The sequence below is a fragment of the Trachurus trachurus genome, assembly GCF_905171665.1.
Source record: "Trachurus trachurus genome assembly, chromosome: 17".
Lineage (NCBI taxonomy): Eukaryota > Metazoa > Chordata > Actinopteri > Carangiformes > Carangidae > Trachurus > Trachurus trachurus.
Window position 1 is genome coordinate 16,103,174 of NC_139900.1, and position 19,659 is coordinate 16,122,832.

General features: G+C 41.2%; 1 protein-coding gene across 26 annotated transcripts in view; it reads right to left on the reverse strand.

The window, feature by feature from the left end:
- mbnl1 (muscleblind-like splicing regulator 1) overlaps nt 1–19,659 on the reverse strand; it is a 42,312-nt gene continuing 22,653 nt past the window's right edge. For 9 of the 26 annotated variants that reach the window (XM_083991485.1, XM_083991493.1, XM_083991497.1 and 6 more), the window contains 10 exons: nt 11,443–11,658; nt 11,046–11,270; nt 8,980–9,219; nt 7,853–7,906; nt 6,492–6,645; nt 5,516–5,551; nt 4,649–4,740; nt 3,886–3,930; nt 3,083–3,154; nt 1–2,929 (listed from right to left, as the gene is read on the reverse strand). In XM_083991485.1, the coding sequence (XP_083847611.1) occupies nt 3,098–3,154; nt 3,886–3,930; nt 4,649–4,740; nt 5,516–5,551; nt 6,492–6,645; nt 7,853–7,906; nt 8,980–9,219; nt 11,046–11,270; nt 11,443–11,658 (1,119 nt within the window). In that variant the 3' untranslated portion in view covers nt 1–2,929; nt 3,083–3,097. The remainder of the gene's footprint in view (nt 2,930–3,082; nt 3,155–3,885; nt 3,931–4,648; nt 4,741–5,515; nt 5,552–6,491; nt 6,646–7,852; nt 7,907–8,979; nt 9,220–11,045; nt 11,271–11,442; nt 11,659–19,659) is intronic. The other 17 variants (XM_083991475.1, XM_083991477.1, XM_083991478.1 and 14 more) reach the window with 17 other exon arrangements.

A 19,659-nucleotide genomic window follows, 5' to 3' on the forward strand; every position in this document is an offset into this window, starting at 1 on the left:
AAAAAAAAAAACATATTACTGTGTATCTTGTAGTCTGAGTGTGTTATCTTTCCTTACATACTGTAACTATGCAGTTTCTTTTGTATACATGTTTGTACTTTTACATGCAGTCAAATCAAACTATAATAGAATACAAAGTCTTGATAGTTTTATGTATCACCTGTACCATGGGAGCAGCAATACTGCATGACCAAGTCCAACAAATGATATATGGACATCACTGGATGTGTCATCCTATGAGAGGGGTGGAGTTAGCATGACATGGGGACATCTGTTCCCCTACAACATTCCCTGGCAATACTAGCCACTGATAAAATAAGACAAAAAGCGCATAGCTTTCTCTGAATGCATTGGCCAAGAAACTAGTGCCCTTCTTTGCAAGCAATTTTTTAGCTGGTCTTCTAATTTAAGAATTTAAATTAATCTAACAAAATTCCTTATAATTATAGATATTTTTTTTTATTCAAAATAATATCTCAATATGATACACATTTTTTTCTCTGTTCATTTGACTATATACAGAAGTGCAAAAAGTCAACCTTCGTCCCTTAGGTTAGAACTCATCATCTGCAGCATTTTGGACTTCTCCAGTCTGGAAAAGTCTTTGCTTTTCTCGCTCCTAATCTCACTGTCGACCGAACATCCAGACACCCGTCAATCTCACTGCTCGTTTTGGCCTGACATTCAGGGCAAACTTAAGAAATATTCAAACAAAAGTACATATCTTTTTGAAATGGATACAGTAGAAAATAATTTTTACTCTAAAACATGGACAATCTATATCTCCATACAATATATTTTCAAACATGATCTTGACATGTTACAAGGAAAATTTAAGTTGGTTAAAACATTAGTTTTTTTGTTTTTGTTTTTTTTATCTACTCAGAGATGTTGCTGCAGTGGCAGCAAATTAATTGATCTCATTCCTTGTATCAAAAAAGTCTTTCATCAACAAAGTTAAGTGATAACGTAACATCAACTGAAAAAGACATCCAGCTATATGAATGAAGTGAATATTTAAAACTGACTCAACACATTATCATTTATATGGTTTGAAAAAGTTATGAATGTCATACTACCTCAAAATCTACAACGGCTATATCAATGTTGTCAAGTAATATATAGTAAGGCAAAAAAAAGAAAAATCTACAACTACATACCTCAAATAGATTCAAATCCTTAAGTAGTACATAACATATAAGTTCAATGAAATTTAAGAGAGTAATTGTTACTTTTACATAGAGAGAATGAAAAAAAAAAAAAGATCATAAGCGACATGTGAGAGAACTATAAAACATCATTGGTGTTCTTTACCTGCATGGTGATTGAAAGTACATTTGATTGGGCTGGGACCCATTAATTGTAATCTAAGGCTTTGTTAGGTACATTACAATCGGTAAAGACACTACACACCTCTGTGAAAACAGAAAAAGAAGTGATCGTAAAAACTGACAGATGAATGAAAGATGATGAACACGCTTCCTCAACTGTTCAAGCCTCTTGAGAGATGCTTCTATAACCCTTTATGAATACGATTGAGAGAAAAAACTGTGCTTTGGTTTCCATAGTCAGATCTACACGTGAATGAAAACCTTCATGTTTTGCCTGAAATACAAGTCAGAGTCGCACAATGTGTTGTATTTCCTCAAAAATGAAAGTTTTGCTTACGATGGGATGTGAAATTAAAACAGGGTGATCAGACAAACAATCATTCAAGTGCACATGTGGTTTAAATGACCTAATAGACCTTTGGGTCTGTTGTTTTAAATTCCCATCAACACGTGGCTCAACAGTGCTTCTTTGAGAGTCGCCCCTCTTCAAAAGAGGGGGAACAAGGTAACACAATGTTATTTGAAGCTACACCCTCTACTTCACCAGGCTTTAGAGTCAATGGACTTGAGCAACAACTTAATCCCAAAAAACAAAAACAACACTAGTCTATGAAAAGAGGTATGACAAACTTTAGAAAAACCATCCATTTTTGATTTTTAAAAGAAAATAAATTTAAAATTAAAACAAAATAATGGCAAAAAACCCCACTTCTAAAACTGATTAATTAGATTAAAGTTAAAAAAAAAAAAAAAACACTCAATGGAGATTCTTGAAAACAAAACAATACAAAAAGAGCCATACAAAACTTTTACCTTCGGTAAACAAATAACACTGCTGAGATAACACTCTGGTTTTAGCTGTATGGCCTTGATGGCACATGACAAGGTGAGAAAAGCTAGCCTGGCTGTGCTTTCAAGGTACACAGGTACGTTGGTTTACCCAGAACATTCATATGTCCAAGACCCTCATTTCAACATCTAGTTTCACTAGTAGCCGTAAAAACACAATACTGTACATGCCTAATTCTTTTGGCGAAAAAAAAAATCCTGTTAAAATCATTGTGCCTTTCAGATCTCAATTCAAATTCAAGGTGCATGTTTGCATTTCACTTGTAAACTATGAAATATGGCTATCAATTAAACAAAGTAAAGCAGAACAAATAAAAAGGAAAGAAAAATCTTGGTCTACTAACGTACCAGCACTGGATGTTGCCTCATGCAACCACGCTCTTGACCTTCTGTGCGTGCAGTAATGATCATAATTAGAAGAAATTGAGTGCTATGATTTAGTCGGACACAGAGGTGTAACGTGAACGTTTCCCACCGCAGGGAGACACATTGACCCCTGGCACCAAGATATCCTCTTCTCTCAGCTGGACGTTGAATTTGACAACGAATTCTTCTTTACATTGATATGTGGGAAGATGGCACAGATCATGTGTTGCACCTTTGATGTTTACGTGTGTGATGAGACCATCGTTGTGGACCGGCTAAGAGATGGCAGACCCTCCTTGTCTCATTGCTTGACATTCTGAAGGTTATGTACATAAAGGCTGAACTCTTTTGGCTTGGACGGTGCCAGCACACATTCATTTGATCTGTAAGACATAACAGGATTTCACTTGAAAAAAACAAAAAAACAAAACCCTAATATTTCTGTATTACAACTAAAATGTACTACAGATGAAAACAGAGTAACAAATGTTGCAATGAATAACAGAAGAATTGCAAGAACTGAAATAGGAACTCACTGTTCTTGAGAGGAACTACATTTGAGTCAAGTACTTGTGACTACTCAGATGATCTGCAGATATTATTGGAATCTGGGGGGTAGAAAACAAACACGGGTCAAATGAAGCACCAGAAAGAAACTCAAAGTGGACGTTGGCCGATAAAACGTACTGAGATCAACACATCTTAACCACATCCTCTCATATTACGATGAGCTCATTGCTGAAAAAAGACAAAGATGGCAAGATAGGAGAAGCAATTTGGCTACAGTTTGGCATGGTTCATTCAGACATGACATGTCATCAAGAATCAACAGACACTTCTGGACAGCAGGGCGGTGAAGAGGAGGATTGAGGGGAGGGGGAGATGAGTGGGGCAGAGGGGAACTGTCAGTGAGGTGGCTCCCCCATGCAAATCTAAGTCCTCCATGTTGTTGACCTGCACACCTCAGTAAAATGCAGAAAACTGGTCATGGATCTGTTGTAACATGGTGATTCATCCTAACAAACCTTTTCTCTGGTATGAGGATGTTGTATAATGTAGCTGACTGACTGTGAGTAAAATCCCTCAACAGAGCTGAAACAAAATGTCACTTGTCTTCCTACAGGCTCATTTTAGAACTTTTCTGGCTTTGATAATGAGTATGTCCAGCTTTTATGTAAACACAAGGAACACGGTAAAGCTATGCTTTACGTGCTGGAAGCAGCAGCGAAAAAAGAAAAAGAAAAAAAAAGCCAAGCACCAAAGGGCACAGATAGCGACTGTTGCACAAGCTGTGCAAATGGCTCTAAAAAAAATGTGAAAAAAACTACCTCATACATACCAATTGCATGTATTCGTTGGTAGTCAACTTTGATAAGGAAGAGTCCTCAAAATGGGAAAGGACAAAAATTGAGGTTACAACGAGGACACACATTACAGTAAAAGCAATACAGTATGTTTCTCCAAAAAGACAGATCATCTACATAATGTATGAAACTAGAATATGGTGATTATAGTTACTGTAAATAATGGATACAAGAAGTTCAAAACATGTTACAGTAAAGTATGATATGTGTACACATGTTGGACTCTGGTGTAGGCCAACAAGAGGGAGTACCGCCTTTTACCCAGCCCACCCCTCGCTGTAAGACACAAGCATCCCCAGATTGCCCATGTGCATTGAAAGACAGAGGTGAGGGGGGAAGATTAGGATAGATAGATAGATAGATAGATAGATAGATAGATAGATAGATAGATAGATAGATAGATAGATAGATAGATAGATAGATAGATAGATAGATAGATAGATAGATAGATAGATAGATAGATAGATAGATAGATAGATAGATAGATAGATAGATAGATAGATAGATAGATAGATAGATAGATAGGTAGGTAGGTAGATAGATAGATAGATAGATAGATAGATAGATAGATAGATAGATAGATAGATAGATAGATAGATAGATAGATAGATAGATAGATAGATAGATAGATAGATAGATAGATAGATAGATAGATAGATAGATAGATAGATAGATAGATAGATAGATAGATAGATAGGTTGTGAGTGAGTGAGTGAGTGAGGCGGTAGAGGTGCAAACCTGATTGGTGGAGGCAGTTGCGAAGGGAACGCTTGTGGCAGATGTGGTGGCTGCAGACACAGTGCCTGGACTACCACCGTGCATCATGGGAACTTTTTTGGAGGGAAAATCATGTAAGCAAAAATACACAGAGGAGCAGTGTAGCCACATACACACCAGGCAAACGGGGGGGAAGGGGTAGGAGAAGGAGAGAGAGGGAGTCAGAGAGGGCGTTCGAGTCAACCGGTTCCCTTTCTTTCCTCTGCTGACGCTGATAAGACGTCTTGTGATCTGAGCACTGGATGAGACACAGCGTGGCTGTCGCAGCAGCATTTTGCTTCCACATTTGTCTGTTTCTCAGGAATTTAATGACAAATGCTCTGCATGATAACTAACTTTGAAAAGTGCTACAGAAAGTAACACATGTAGAAAATTACTATAACGTGAGTCTTAAGAATAGAGTTTTTATGGCAGAGGAGATGACGGGAAAGGTTTTAATTGAACTCCCTCAGGTTTTTAATGTTTTAAAAAGGGTTTTCAATTGGTGTCAGGTTAGACCAGCCAAAAGCCAAGTTTAGAACAGCATGAGAACGAGAGTGGTCAAGCTATATCCAGTAAGTACACAGAGAAATGAACAAAATAAAGGTCAATTAAACTTATTATTGTGAGCAGCTATCATACAGGTCACATACAACATTTGCATTTCACAAGATTTGTCTTTCCTTATGACTCACATCACAAAAACGGTTGTCTTTACACAACCAAAACAGTGACTCTCATGTCACCAGAGATATAATACTGTAAATTTAACATGATAGTTAGATTTTTGATGGCGTGAGTCACAGACATGAAGTTACAGATAACTGAAGAAGGAAAGCTGGAACCTACCAACACTGGCTGCAGGTGTCATGCACAATATTGAGCCTGCCCATCATGCAGTGCAACAGGAAGTGGATTGGGTAGGGAAGAGAAATCAAAACAGCCCATCACAAGGTTTCGTTAGAGTGAGGGGAGAGATAAGGTGGGAAAAAAAGGTTAATATCTCTTGGACACAGTCATCAGTGATTGGAAAAGGCGAAGTGGGTGAACGTATCATGAGGAAATCTGTTAATCAAATGAGAGTCTAAACTTTTGTCTGAAGTGTAATGCATATGAATGTGTAATACACCATGAGTGAGAGTGCAGTTATGATTGTAACTATTAAGCATTAAACATTATATACACACTCTAGACAGAAGTGAGAAGAACAGCAGATGTGTACAGAAGCCAGACTCTGCAGCATTGCTGTTTGTTCGAGGCGCAAAGATACCACTTATCAACCCATTCAGCCCCAATCAACCCAGCCCAAGCCAAAGCCCCAACCATGGCATCTCACACACTTTAATCTAAAAAGGTTGTAAAAAAAAAAAAAAGAAAGAAAAGAAAAAAAGAAAAAAAGCCCTCTCTTTTTCTCTTAGAAATGTCCATGCCTTCCTCAATCAGCCTGCATGTGCTAGGAGGAGTGTGGTGGAGTTATATTAAGGAAATTAGTAGGCAGAGACTTAATCTATGTTCTCAAAATCTAATGACCATGCAGTGCCATACAAAGCATTTGTTAAAGCATTTTAGCTCTAAAACGGCACTTTAAAATATTCATGTTCAACCCTAAGTGGCAAAGAATAAAATCTAAAGGTTTTACAGCTGACTACCTTCACACCTGTCTTCTGTGTGAAGAAAATAAAGCTGAAGAGTAGCAATCAATGAACTGTTCTGTCCTGCAGTCTACCACTTTGCCCAACCCCAGCCAAGCAGGAGCCAGGTTAGACTGATCCAGGCATCCTCTGGGTGATCAGAGAACTAGCGGTGGTTGCTTTCGGAGCCATACCTGATGGGAGGAAAGCTGCCTGCTGCTGAAACTGCATGTTGGCCAGGGCCTGTTGGTACTGGAGCATGCCGGTGTTAAATACGGCAGAGGCCCCGTTGGCCTTCTCCAGGGCTGCCCTCTTTGGCAAGGGAGCCATGACACTAGGGGCGATGCCCTGCCCGGCCAGACGGAGGGAGGTCAGTGAGAAAGAAGGGGGGAGAAAAAAAAGATAGAAAGAGAGAGAGAGAAGTGCGTGGAAAAGAGAGAGAGAGGGTGTGTTGGAGAGAGGCAAAAAAGAAAACAAAAAAAGGTACATACGTTAGAGGACATTGGAGGAACAGCATCACAACATCCTTGTGTGTACAACAACAACAATTTTATCATATCATCAGTAGCAAGCAAGCAGCAGTCTGACACAAGTACTACACAAGCAGGAGCATGGTGCCTACTCGAGCTACTGGCTAACAAGCATTAATATATTTATTATTTTATCGAGAAGCTTACTTGGACTCATTAACTTTGTATTTCTAAGGCTGACTAAATGCAACATAAGCAAGCATTAACTATTAAAACAATAAGGCTGCTAACAAGAGGTGGAACAAGTAGGAAGCACAGAGAAAGGGAGGCTGCACTGCTAGCTCCATGATAAACTGGGTAAGCCATGTTTAAGTGATGGTTCACTCTCAGACAAAGGTCAAAAATGGTCTCAGGCCAAGCAACGCAAGTCAGATGTCGAAAAATATATTTCAGCCGTCAGTATTTGCACCATAAAATGCTCTGTGTGTGGATCTTATCTTGGCATGAGGCCATTCCCGAGGTCTGAATATCTGAGACAAGAACTGATGATGGAGTGAACTATCATTTGAACTGTAAATCATCTGTTATGGTGGGATCACTCCTGTAATGGTTTTTAAAGACTGTTCCTCTTAGCCCCACCCTTATCCATCTGACATGCACTAGCAACACAGACATGCACACATTTGACTGAGCTGCTCCACAACACTGACCACTGACTTGGACGTAAGACTGAAGCCATGCCACCATTATAGAAGCGCTTCTTCCCTAGCTCTCGCTGACTTTTTTTTTTTTGTTAAATAGGCAACGGGTGATGAATTGATTGTGGCTCCTCATCACAAATTCCACACTTGAATTCGTGCCTGAGGTCGTTCTCTATGTGACAAAAGTTGTTTGGTGTTGGATGAGAGCTAAACCCCCCTGAAAGCCACAATCATTTTATCACAGGCAATAATGACAGATAAACAGGAGGAAAAAACAGACATTGCACTGAGACAACGACAACAAAAATAGCTAGGTATCTTTGGTTAAAACACTGCTCTACAACAAAGCCACATGCCAAGCTAAAAGGTGAAAGGTCATAGTACCAGGTCAAAGGTTGCGTCGAGGGGTCGCTTCAGTGATTTGACAGCCGACTGAGTCTTAATTAGCAGGCAGCGAGCACATGATGGCAATGGGCCAATGGGGTTCAAGCGCATTAACATAAACCAGCAAGCAGAGGTGCATCATGGGGGCAGCAGTGCAGTTTGGGTATAGGTGAGAAAAAACAAAAACAAATAAAAAAACAAATCATTGGAATGCAATATACAAGGGGATAACAGGACTAAGGCATGCACAGTGTGGACACTAGCTCTACTGCTCAACAGTTAAATGATCATCAATAATCAACGATAACTACTAATCTACATTAGTTACTGTCACACAAAGATGGGTGAATATAGCGATGAGAAAATTATTCAATCAATACTTTAAGTGGTTATCAGTAATCATATTGGACAGAAAACATGAAGGCACAATTCACAAGTTTCTGTTTCACTGTGCACATCATAGTCAGTGTCACATTACAATGATTCACCCCAAGCTCCTTGCTTCACTATGTCAATAAGAGCATGACGAGAACACGGTGATCAACAGACGAGTGTGGCTGTACTATTATTCACGGTGCTGTTACTGTGAAACAGGGCTGACAGCCACAATGAATCCTTTTTTAATCATGTCAAGAGGAAGAGAAGTAATAGATAGGAAGCACAGAAACAATGGAGACACAAATAAGACCAGGGCATCAGAGAGAGAAAGAGAGAGGAACTGACTCTCTGGTTGTGGTCCTGGATGAGATGAACAAGGAACAAGACATTTTCTCTGACATTAGGAAGAATAATAGTGATGATAGCATTCGGTTATAATGTGCCATTGTCTGATCCTTCTTCATATCATCCACCCCTGAGGATTTTTTTTTTCACCCAAACCAACATGCAGACCTTTAAAATTTGACCTGGCCAAAGCAGAACTGAAAAGCTGCATAATACCAACCAGGAAGATGAGACATGTTTCAAACACGAATATGAGTATGAGCCCACAGAACATTTTCCCTGCTGGGTGATTTCATTTACAACAGATAGCCTCGACAATGTACATTTAACTATCTCAGAGTTGCTCCTTAGCCCTTCTTGTGTAGGCGTGAATGAGTGTGACCCTGCTTGTACAGACTGCTCACCATGGCCGCGGCGGCTGTGGCCTGGTTCACCTGGTGCTGGGCAGCCTTAATTTTGGCCTGCAGGTGGGCGGGCGGATGGAAGTACTTGCACTTTTCCCGGGAGCACCGACCCTTGATGTAGTCCATGCACACGGTGACGGTGTTGTCGTTGGTGTCTATCATGGTGCTGTCTGCGGGGTGGGCGAAGCGACAGTCGTTCTCTCCCCGGGAGCAGTTGCCTCTCTGATACTCCCGACACACCTGGAGACAAGGGGAAGGATAATGAAAAAGAGTTGAGGCACAGTTGTGCGGACACAGCACAAGAGTAGTTCCCTACAGAACATTTCCTGTTTCGCCGCTTCATGCAGAATGTATCAAGCAGCATTCATTGTCATTGCAGTGAGACTATATTTACCTAAATCCATTAAACTTAAAAATGCATGAGACCTACAGTCCAATAGCAATAAGTAGATTGAGATGCTTTACAAGCTCATGTTCCCCTTACTGCAGCCTTCCTCTCCTCAATATCCTGTCATACCAAAGACCTATACAACTGTGTAGCAATACAATGTACTTCCTGTTTAACAATAACTAATACTAACATAGTTCCTGTGTTTGGCTGTGGATGGATATTACACTGAGGAAGTTCAACGCTATAATAAAAGCGGCTCTGCAAACTAACTACAAAATGTTTTTTTAAACGTTTTTTTCTGTATGAAGAACTGTGATGTGTTTGTTAGATTGTGAGGCTCAGACATTAAACAAAAAAAAAAAGTCTATATGTAAGACACCAGAGGGCAGCACCTTCTTATAAATTAGTTAACCATGAATCCATTGGCCTTGGCTACACCACGCAGTTATTCCCTATGCTTTTCTGTTTAAATTTAGAGAAATGTCTGCTCCATCAACATAAAAACAGTTGCATTTTTACTTCACTTTTTGCTTTTCCTGATGTGATGTAAAAGAGGAAGTCTGCTCTACCAAACACTTTTAAATACACGTAAACAAAACACATTCAAACTGCATCTTCCGGGCTCCATTTTGTGGTTTTGTGATTCATATATTTTTTAAATCATAAAAGATTCCACGACACAAAATAATTCAGAGATATTTCTCATGTTTCCAGTGCAGCGTTGGCACGGTTTCATTTTATTGCCGTATCTCAGAATCAACGAGCAATGGCGTCTTTCTAAACTCAGCAGTGTATCGGTCATACAGTACTAGACGAGGGAGACAGTTATTTCTCTGCTAAGACTTACCCTGACAGACCACAATACTTTTCTGACACAAGCAATATTATACTCTCTGAATTCATGTTGACTAGAAAGAACATGTTCCTTTGCCGGTGATATTTCATTATTTGCTTTCGTTACTGCTCTCTCCACTCAAATAAACGTTCAGCAAGTTCAAGCTCATCTCTGGTGTTTGTCGAATGACATTTCGCGAGGTGTGCTGTGCGAAATCACAAACTGTGCTGGATCGTGATGAGGTAGATTAAGTTTTGAGGTGCGTAAGCAGGTTCGTCAATACCACGAAAGATGTAATCCTAACCGCAACGGCCCAGGGTTCACGTCCACCCCGTGAGCCTTTTGCAACATATCATTTTCTCTGTCTCTCTCCGCTCAACTCCCTGTCTCTCTCTCTCTCTCTCTCTCTCTCTCTCTCTCTCTCTCTCTCTCTCTCTCACTCTCTCTCTCTCTCTCTCTTACTTTTGGAATCAAGGCAAAAATGTAAAAACTTAAAAGGAAAAAAAAATAATGACCCTGTTAGGACACACCTGTTATTCAAAGTCATAACTGGGCACTAAACAGGTCCAAGCCTGGTTCATCTTGTCTTAGTGTCTCATTTCTGTTGTGCTATGTGAATTTCCAGCACGTGTTGTCAAATTAAAGAAGGAGTTTTCTGAATTTGCATCACATTTCTGTCTTTGCATGTGTGTGTTTTGTTAAGTTGCAGTGCGTTGAGCTCTCAGGGCCACCATAGTACTGTTGTTGCGAGGGGTGACTTGATTCTGTGCCATATAATATGTCCTATAGCCACACAACCCACCGAGAAAACTAGGTCCTCTCTGTCAGTCCCTCATTTACCTCAAGTCTGTCTGTTCTCAGCAGTTTCTGCGCTGCAGCAGCTGCAGCGTTGGGGACTTGGCTGACGTTGGGGCTGGAGGCCATGAGGACCTGGGTGCTGGGCATGATCTCTGGGGGCATCAGGCCTGGTGACACAGGGCTCAGGTAGGGATTAAAGGCCGCGGCTGCAATTGCTGCTGCCGAACTGGCGTTGGTGGCCAGGCCCGGTGTCACTGAGAACATAGGCTGGAAGAGAGCAAAACAAAGGCAATGACATGAAACTGATGTTGACAAAAAAAAGAAAAAGAAAAAAGCTTTGGGTAGGGGAAAAGAGCGGGACTGATGGCAAAAAGGACTGCAAGAGCCACGCAGAGAGTGAAAGAACTGCACATGTGTGAGCTTTTACATATGACCTCACCGTGGGCAGTAGCTGTAGTGTGTTCATACGTGTGTGTCCTCTCACCATAGGTGGTAGCTGCGTGCCAGGCATCATGGCGTTTGCGAGCTGCATCTGCTGGGCCAGCATGGCCATGTTCTTCTGCTGGATCAGGTTGTTCCTGCCATTGATCTCCAGCTGGGTCTTTAGGTGGGGAGGAGGGTGTAGATACTTGCAGTTCTCCCTGGAACAACGGCCCTGGAGGAGGCATGAAGGAGGAAATGTGGTATTAGCAATTTAAGGACAAGAATTTATCAAAAGAAAAATGGCAGACTTTTAGTGGAGGCATTCTGGGGTCTTCCATGACTAATACTGACATATTTCACTTGTGCTCTATCAAGAATGTACAGTTACAACCGTTCAGTGCTAAATAAAAAAACATCTATATTTATTGGCCTCTATTTCAGCCTTTATCACGTTCAGTAGTACAATACTGATTAAGTTTGGAAATACTGGAGTGGGAGGATGTGTGAGATTATACTTCATGTACAATTAAAACATGGTACCTTGTTTATTGCTATCTTATCACACACTCAAATTCACATTAGGTCTGGGTTGAGTCTCGTACCAATTGTTAACGGCCTGCTATTTCTGTTAGTCCCAGCAGGGGTATGTGCACGTGCGTGTTTATGTGTGTGTGTGTGTGTGCTGGCCCCAGCAGGTCATGACTGACACTGCGATACTGCTGGCCAGACGTCCAGCTTAGCTACATGTCTGACTGACTCTATAAATACCGCCCACTCAGATGATCCGTATATATTGTATCAGCAGTCATCCGGAGGTCACACTTCAAAGCCTTCCAATAATTATCTAAGACAGGGATCCCTTTTTGCTGCCTGCTGCGAGTATCCAATTATACCTTCAGTCTGGGGAGGAAGAAGTCGAGGAAGAAACTTTAACACATACACACGCATGCACATTCTGACACAAGCAAGAATGCATACTCATTAGTACATGCACACCGGGGTCGTGTTCGCGTAACAGGTGGCATACACACATCACGCAAACATAAGAGAAACACACACACACAAACACGTCGTCCACGGTTTAGGAAAGACGTGTATTTACTTTCAGCCCTGTGGCACAGCTGAGCTGACTGGCAGCCTGTGCTCTCCCTCGCTGACAGAGCTGTCCCCACTGGGATCAGCTCTATACTCTGTCATGACTTCATTCCCCTCTCCCATCTCCCTCACTGACACTGGAGCACAAGACAGGTGCGAGGCAAAGAGGGGGAGATAAGGAGCAGGGAGGGGGACTCTTAAATGGCAGGGGGGCCTCTTCGAGATTTTTTTTTTTGTCTGAAGTTTCTGTCTCAAGTTCTCTTTGAAATTCTTTTTTAAATAATTTCAGATTGTGTTGCTCAAGGCAGGTCACAGTAACACAGAAAGCACGGAGTAGGATTACAGCTATGTATCCTCTACTCTGTGGTCCTGTTATCTTTACTAATGCCTCAATAGCTCCAGGGAGCACATGAATGAGGAGCCTGTCAGTGGTCAGTTTCCATATAAAATATCTGGTGTGAGCTACGAGTAACTGACAGAGTTATCTCTCTGTCATATTCTACTAGTTTACCAGTAGAAATCTAAAGTATTTTAATAGCTACACTGCAAAAACTCAAATATCTTACCAAGAATATTTGTCTTATTTCTAGTCAAAATGTTATTTCTAGTCAAAACAAATCTCACTATACTTAAAATAAGAAACATCACATAAAAAGTAGCTTGTTTTAGACACTTTTTAACTTCTTTCAAGCATATTTTCACTTGAAATGAGTAGAAAGGTCTGATAGTGGAGCAAGTTTTTCTTCCTTATTACAAGCACAAAAAACTTGCTTTCACTGGCAGATTATCCTACTTATTTCAAGTGAAAATTTGTTTGAAACAAGTGAAAATGATCTAAAAACAATTTAATTTTTAGGTGATGAGTCTTATTTTAAGTGGAAAGTGATTATTTGACTAGAAATGAGACATTTTGACAAGAAATAAGACAAATATTCTTGGAAAGATTTTGAGTTTTTGCAGTGTACCAGAGATGTAGAAGAGAGTGTGCATGAAGTGAAGGCACTTTACTTTTGATGTCTGGGTTTAATAATGATTCACCTTCAGTGCAGTGAATACAGATACAAGTGTGTATAGGGACATGTCAGAGTTTTTGTTTACTACAGAATAAAACAACAGTTTGTATTACTTTGAATGAATTTAAAAGCAAAAACATGAAGGGTGAGTGTCGAAGCCTAACTTTCTATGCTGAGGGAAAGGTCTCCTGTTAACATGTGAGACTGATGTGCACTAGTGGGTGCATACGCTGAGCTGGCATTCAGATGAATTCTGACACTCACAACTCTGAGAGGTGTGTGCGTGGGCGAGCGTGGCATGCATGTGCGTGAGACGAGAGGAGCTGAAAGTAGGTCCTAATAGCACTCATCCAGAGGGTGACAATGGCATGCAACGAGGGGAGGGTGAGAGAGTGCATGGAGAGTGTGTGTGTGTGTGTGTGTACGTGTGCGTGTGTGCGTGTAGGGGGAGCTGGTTGCAAAAGCATGGAGGATCACGTTGCTTTCACCCCATATGACCCCGACCGTTGACCGCTGGCTTCACAACTGCAGTGGTGTATACATGTGTGTGTGTGTGTGTGTGTGTGTGTGTGTGTGTGTGTGTGTGTGTGTGTGTGTGTGTGTGTGTGTGTGTGTGTGTGTGTGTGTGTGTGTGTGCGTGCGTTTGTGTGCTGAGGGCTGTGTCTGAGAAAGGAACATGTGGTTTTCTCTTTGCTTTAGCTAACTACGTCTGCCTTCCTGCCGAATCATCCAGAGAAAAAAGTCTCCAACTTACACCGGCAGCCATTTTGAATAAAAAATCAGGTCCCAGAAGAGGAAACGTCAGGCTGCGTGAGAGGAAGAGCAAAGGAGAGAGAGAGAGAGAGAGTCATAGTGACCCTGTACTAGCGAGACTCTGTGGCTGCGTCAGGGAAATTTTAGAAGTTGCAGAAGAAGTGATCAGTGTGGGCCATCACAGGGAGGAGAGAGAGATATGGAGATGCAGACAGATGGAAGGGAGGAGGGGGAGGAGGAGGAGGAGCTCCTCACATCATGTTTGTGGCTGTTATTGTGACATGAGCGGCCTTGAGGAGCAGCTAGAGACGGTGTCCACGGCAACAGAGCAGCCCAGTCACTCCTGCTCTAACAATGCTGTGATTCCTGGAATCTTCCTGGTCGCTGGCAGATACAGAAAATATTACAGATGCAGCTCAGCCTGCAGCCACAATAAGAACAGAGCATCTCTCTCTCTCTCTCTCTCTCTCTCTCTCTCTCTGTCCTCCATCCTGGACTTTTATTGTATCTCTGCTGCTAAAACAACCATCACGAAAAAGCAGACACTCCAGATAAATTATAAAGATGCCGCCTTTAACGTTTCTTATCGCTGACCACCATCGGGGAAACCGGAAAAAGGGAATTACATCAGATGCCTTCCAATCACAATTTTCATGGTACTCTGAGAAAAGACCTGATGAGAATGTGATTAGAGACTAAAGTGATTTGTCACTGCTCAGGCCTCGTGCCAGAAATCCTGAGAACAATAAAGGAAGTGGCCATCCACGGCATTAGCTGACTCCCTAGAGTCAGTGCAGGTTGCTGAGCTACTCGACGTGACATGGCAGATATCAGTGTGTCAAAGCAGCTACTTGGAGTTCTGTTTTTTGAATGGCTACCTAAAATACAAAAGGTATTGTACAGTAATATTAAATTCTAATACATAAGAATGTGTTGTTGTTACATAGAAATGTGTTATTAAATAAATGCACATACATTGAATAAAAAATGACAAAATATGATGTAAATGATAGTTGGTTTATAGTGCTGAATAAATAAGGAAATATCCAATTGTGTCAATTCTAATTTTGCTAAATATTTCAATTACTTCAGATAAGAATCATAGATGGTGAATAACTGTTTTAAATGTAAAAGACCCTTAGTGACTAAATGTAATTCTCATCATTGTTTTTAAACTATTAAAATATTGTCAAGTGGCTGCTGCTCCACTGAACTTTTCCTGCCACCTTCGAGTTCAGCTCAGGCTTGTTTTGAGTTAATCGTGGGGGGGGGGGGGTCTGTGTTTCTCCTGGTGAGATCAGACCTGCCAAACTGGGAACAATAATCCCACTGGCTACTGTGTTCTCTGATTGATGATAAGTTGTAATAACATGTCCCACCCTGATCGCTCTTTCTCTCTCTTAGCTCTGTCTCACAGGTACACACACACACACATGCGCACACATACGCACGCACACACACACACACACACACACCCTGCTTTTGTGACTGTGTGGGATTTAAACAAACAATGAACCAATGTGTAAAGAATGCTGGGTGGGGCTGTATCCCATCCTTTGGAGGAGAAGAGATGAAGCATGCAGCAAGACGTATTAGCGTGCACGCCTACATGTGTGTGTGTGTGTGTGTGTGTGTGTGTGTGTGTGTGTGTGTGTGTGTGTGTGTGTGTGTGTGTGTGTGTGTGTGTGTGTGTGTGTGTGACTCAAAGGAAGATTCGAACAGTAAACTGGTTTCTAATTAAGTGCAACAGTAAAATGTATCTAATAAACCAGCAGGTCCCAACCTTTTTGACTTGTGGTTACTTGCTGCTGTCAGTTTACACGGAGAAAGGTTAGGGCCAAAATACATCACTGATCTGCTATGTACTGTTGCTGAGACAGGTCTGTTTGTTGTCACAGTTGTTTGACTGTGACACCGAAGCAAAACAGCGATGTTCAGCTTGTACAAACTACATATTTCTGACGAAATACCTGAAACATGAGGTCGATTTACTTCACGTCTTACTTCTCCAAATCTTTGTAAATCTGCGGCTAAAAACCTTCTTCCCAATTTCCCACTGCATCTACATTAAGTTAAAATGGTCATCATTCATTCATATCTTCGACTGCACTAATTTAAATTTAAAGATTTATCCAATTTGAACGCAACTTTATTTTACCTTGTGTTTTTTTTCTTTTTACATCTCAACTGAATGTGTTTATGGATTATGTGAAACACTTAAAAATAATTTAAAGTCATAAAAGGCCTGAAGAGAGAAAAATGTGTAATTAACAAGAAGGAAAAAAGAAAGAAAAGTACGATGAATATATTTTATTTTATTTTTCTCCTTTCTTATCTTGTTAAACATCTGATGAACTCTTAGATCTATTATGTGACCTCGAAGGATGTGTTGATCCCACAACTGATGCAGTGAAATGTCCTGTGTGCTACAAAGTGTGTGAACCCTTAACTTTATTATTCTTTACTACAATTACTTCCAGTTGTTTATCTGCTTTGCATCACTCACCTAAGAATAAGCTCCCTGCATAGCATACTGTGAAAAATAATACAAAATGCACTACAGTTTAAGTGCTTCAATCAAATCTATTCTTCTTCTTATCTTTTCCACTCCAGTGTTATGGTGTGATGATATGGTGTGAGACTCAGTCGTGTGGGGTTCTGGTGTGAAGCTACGCTGCTCTCTGCCCTGCGTTCCACTGACTTCTGTCTAAACATACACAGAGATGAAAGCCCTTTCTCCTCACACACACTGTGAAAGAAGCTTTGTTCTGCTGGCGAGCAGCGGAGACTCAAAGGACCAAGCCTAGTGGTTGGTCTCTTTGTCTACTGTGCGCTCAAATATGGCAATGAAATATAAAACATATCAACTGAACTGACCATGAGTGGATCATCTTACATGGCATGAAAACTGGAATTTCCTGATAGCCAGAAAAGCAGTATGCAAATTACTGGAAACATACAGTAGCGAAGCAGGGGACTGAGAATATTACGATGTGGTAGTGTAATCTTGCGTTAAGTGCACTTGCAAGCATAAAACTGCCAAAAAAAAAAGAAAATAGACACAATCAATAATACCTCTTAACAGTAGGGTACAATTGATCTCCTTTTTGTTTTTAGCAGCTCAATTCAGCATTAAATTAGCAGTAAAGTCTTTGTTGAGCATGAAGAAGAGATGTGAGATCTACGCAGTTTTATGTGAAGCAGGGTTGTTTCTTTGCTGTGGCTTGCATTTCTATATCGGACCATGCGCACACACACACACAGGCCCTTGGGAGTGTGTCTACATCTCCCTGCTGGGACTACAGTGATTCATGTTGTGCAGCTTAGTGGTCAGGGAGTTGATGTGACCAGTGGGGCTTATGGAGATATGGAGGAGGGAGAGTGTTAATCTATGATAATAGTTACAATATGCCCCCCGGTGACGCAATGCACCCTCACCAAACAACGATGGAGAGAAAAGGATTATAGACTACAGTCGAGCTACAACACGGACCACACAGAGAGGGATAAGGTTAGACTGATAAATACAGTGTGTTTGTGTGAGGGAGGGGGAATTTCAAAGTTTAGGGAAATAACTCAAAGATATAATGAACAAACTGCGACTGGCAGTCGTCTCAGCTGATGTTCTAATATAAACACACGTATGTATCAAACACAGAAGCAGCCACACAAACCTAACTATGTATTTAGGCCCAAACAGACAGATACACACACAAACGCACACACAGTGATGAGTTATTCACACTCATGAGGGTGTTGGTCTTCAGAAATGCCTCAGGTCAGATGTCACGTACACAGGAGCCCTGCGTCCAAACTTAGACCTCTCTGTTTCTCTCCTGACATGCCCCCCCCTCCCCCTCCCCTCCTGATATCTCTCTCTATCTCATTTCACACAGACGCACTTTCATGTGACTTTATTTACGCCAATTTTGCTCGACAGTGTGTGTTCGGTGCGCCGCTGCCTCATCTCGTGTGAGGTCTAACAAGGTTAGTTCCGCACTTTTCATTATCAGTAATAACAGAGCAATCGCACCGGTATCGATCTCAGCAGCATCACTTTATGAAAGCCATCCAGCACTCGCAGTGTGGGTGCGGGGAGACGGCCCTGGGAACGTTCATTTAATCGTCCGCGAGCTGTGCTTCCCAGTGGGAGAGAGAGAGAGAGAGAGAGAGAGAGAGAGAGAGAGAGAGAGAGAGAGAGAGAGAGAGAGAGAAGAGTCATTGCGCAGAAATCACAAGGTCCAGGCAGCAGCGAGGCGTCAATAACGACGTTGTTGTTTCTGAAATGACTGAGGTGTGCTCTGTGTCTGGAGGCCTCACAGGCTGAGCATCCAAGCCTGCCATTTATTAACATGTGATACAAATGGTTAGACTTTACTTCTAGGCCCTTGGTTTGTTTGGAGGGGGGTGAAATATTTCGTATCAAAGACCTATCTGTGTCAGTATCCAATGTATTCTTACAATTCCTCATAGATATATAGATCAATGATAGAAACATACAAACACAGAGTGAAAATCAGATGCACTTTGTCACAAGCTAATAAGAAACAAAAAAGAGGAAGGGATAAAGAGAATGGGTAGCCAAGGCACATAAGGAAAAGTCTTTGACTAAGATAAGAAGATGCCTTTCCTCCATCTTTTTGTCTTTATCCTCCCCGTCCTTGTTTCTACCATTTGACAGAGGCAGCTTCGCAATGCGACTTAACACATCAAAAGCTGAAAAAAAAAAAGTTTACAGGCGTGTCACTTTTCCTTTTCTCTTTTATATACCTTTCTTTGATCCCAGCTTTCTGTTCCCCCTGTCTAACCCTCACCACTCCCACCACCATCTGCACAGGGTTCACTTCCTCCTCAGCTCAGCGACACCTGTATTGTATGAGCACAAAGAAGAAAGTCTCTTCCATCACTGGCCGCGTAATAACCACCCGGAAGATGATTAATTTGGTTTGCAGCCCTAACAGATTTAATCTGGCATGTATTATGCTAATCTGATCTAACAGACTGTAATCCTATCCACAACTCTGATCCCACTGTCAACTGGCCTAATCCTTTTCTGCGTGTGATTATCTCCTTCGGATTTGGCACTAACACAAGCAGGATGCTTTCCCCCCCTTTTTCTCTCTCACTCCAGTTTAAGAACTGATTCTTTTATTTTTCAACAGTACATGCACTGTAAACTGATTTAGAGAGAATTTTTACTTGCTCAGGAATTTTATGTAAGTGCTGATATCCAGAAACTAGGCTGGAAAAACCTGAGACATTGAATGTTTCTTACTGGGCCAGCCACTCTCCTTGCACTTTTCAATCAATAGGTAACCAACATCTAATCAATAACATTCTGAAAATCAGCCTCAAGTTCACAAATTAGAACT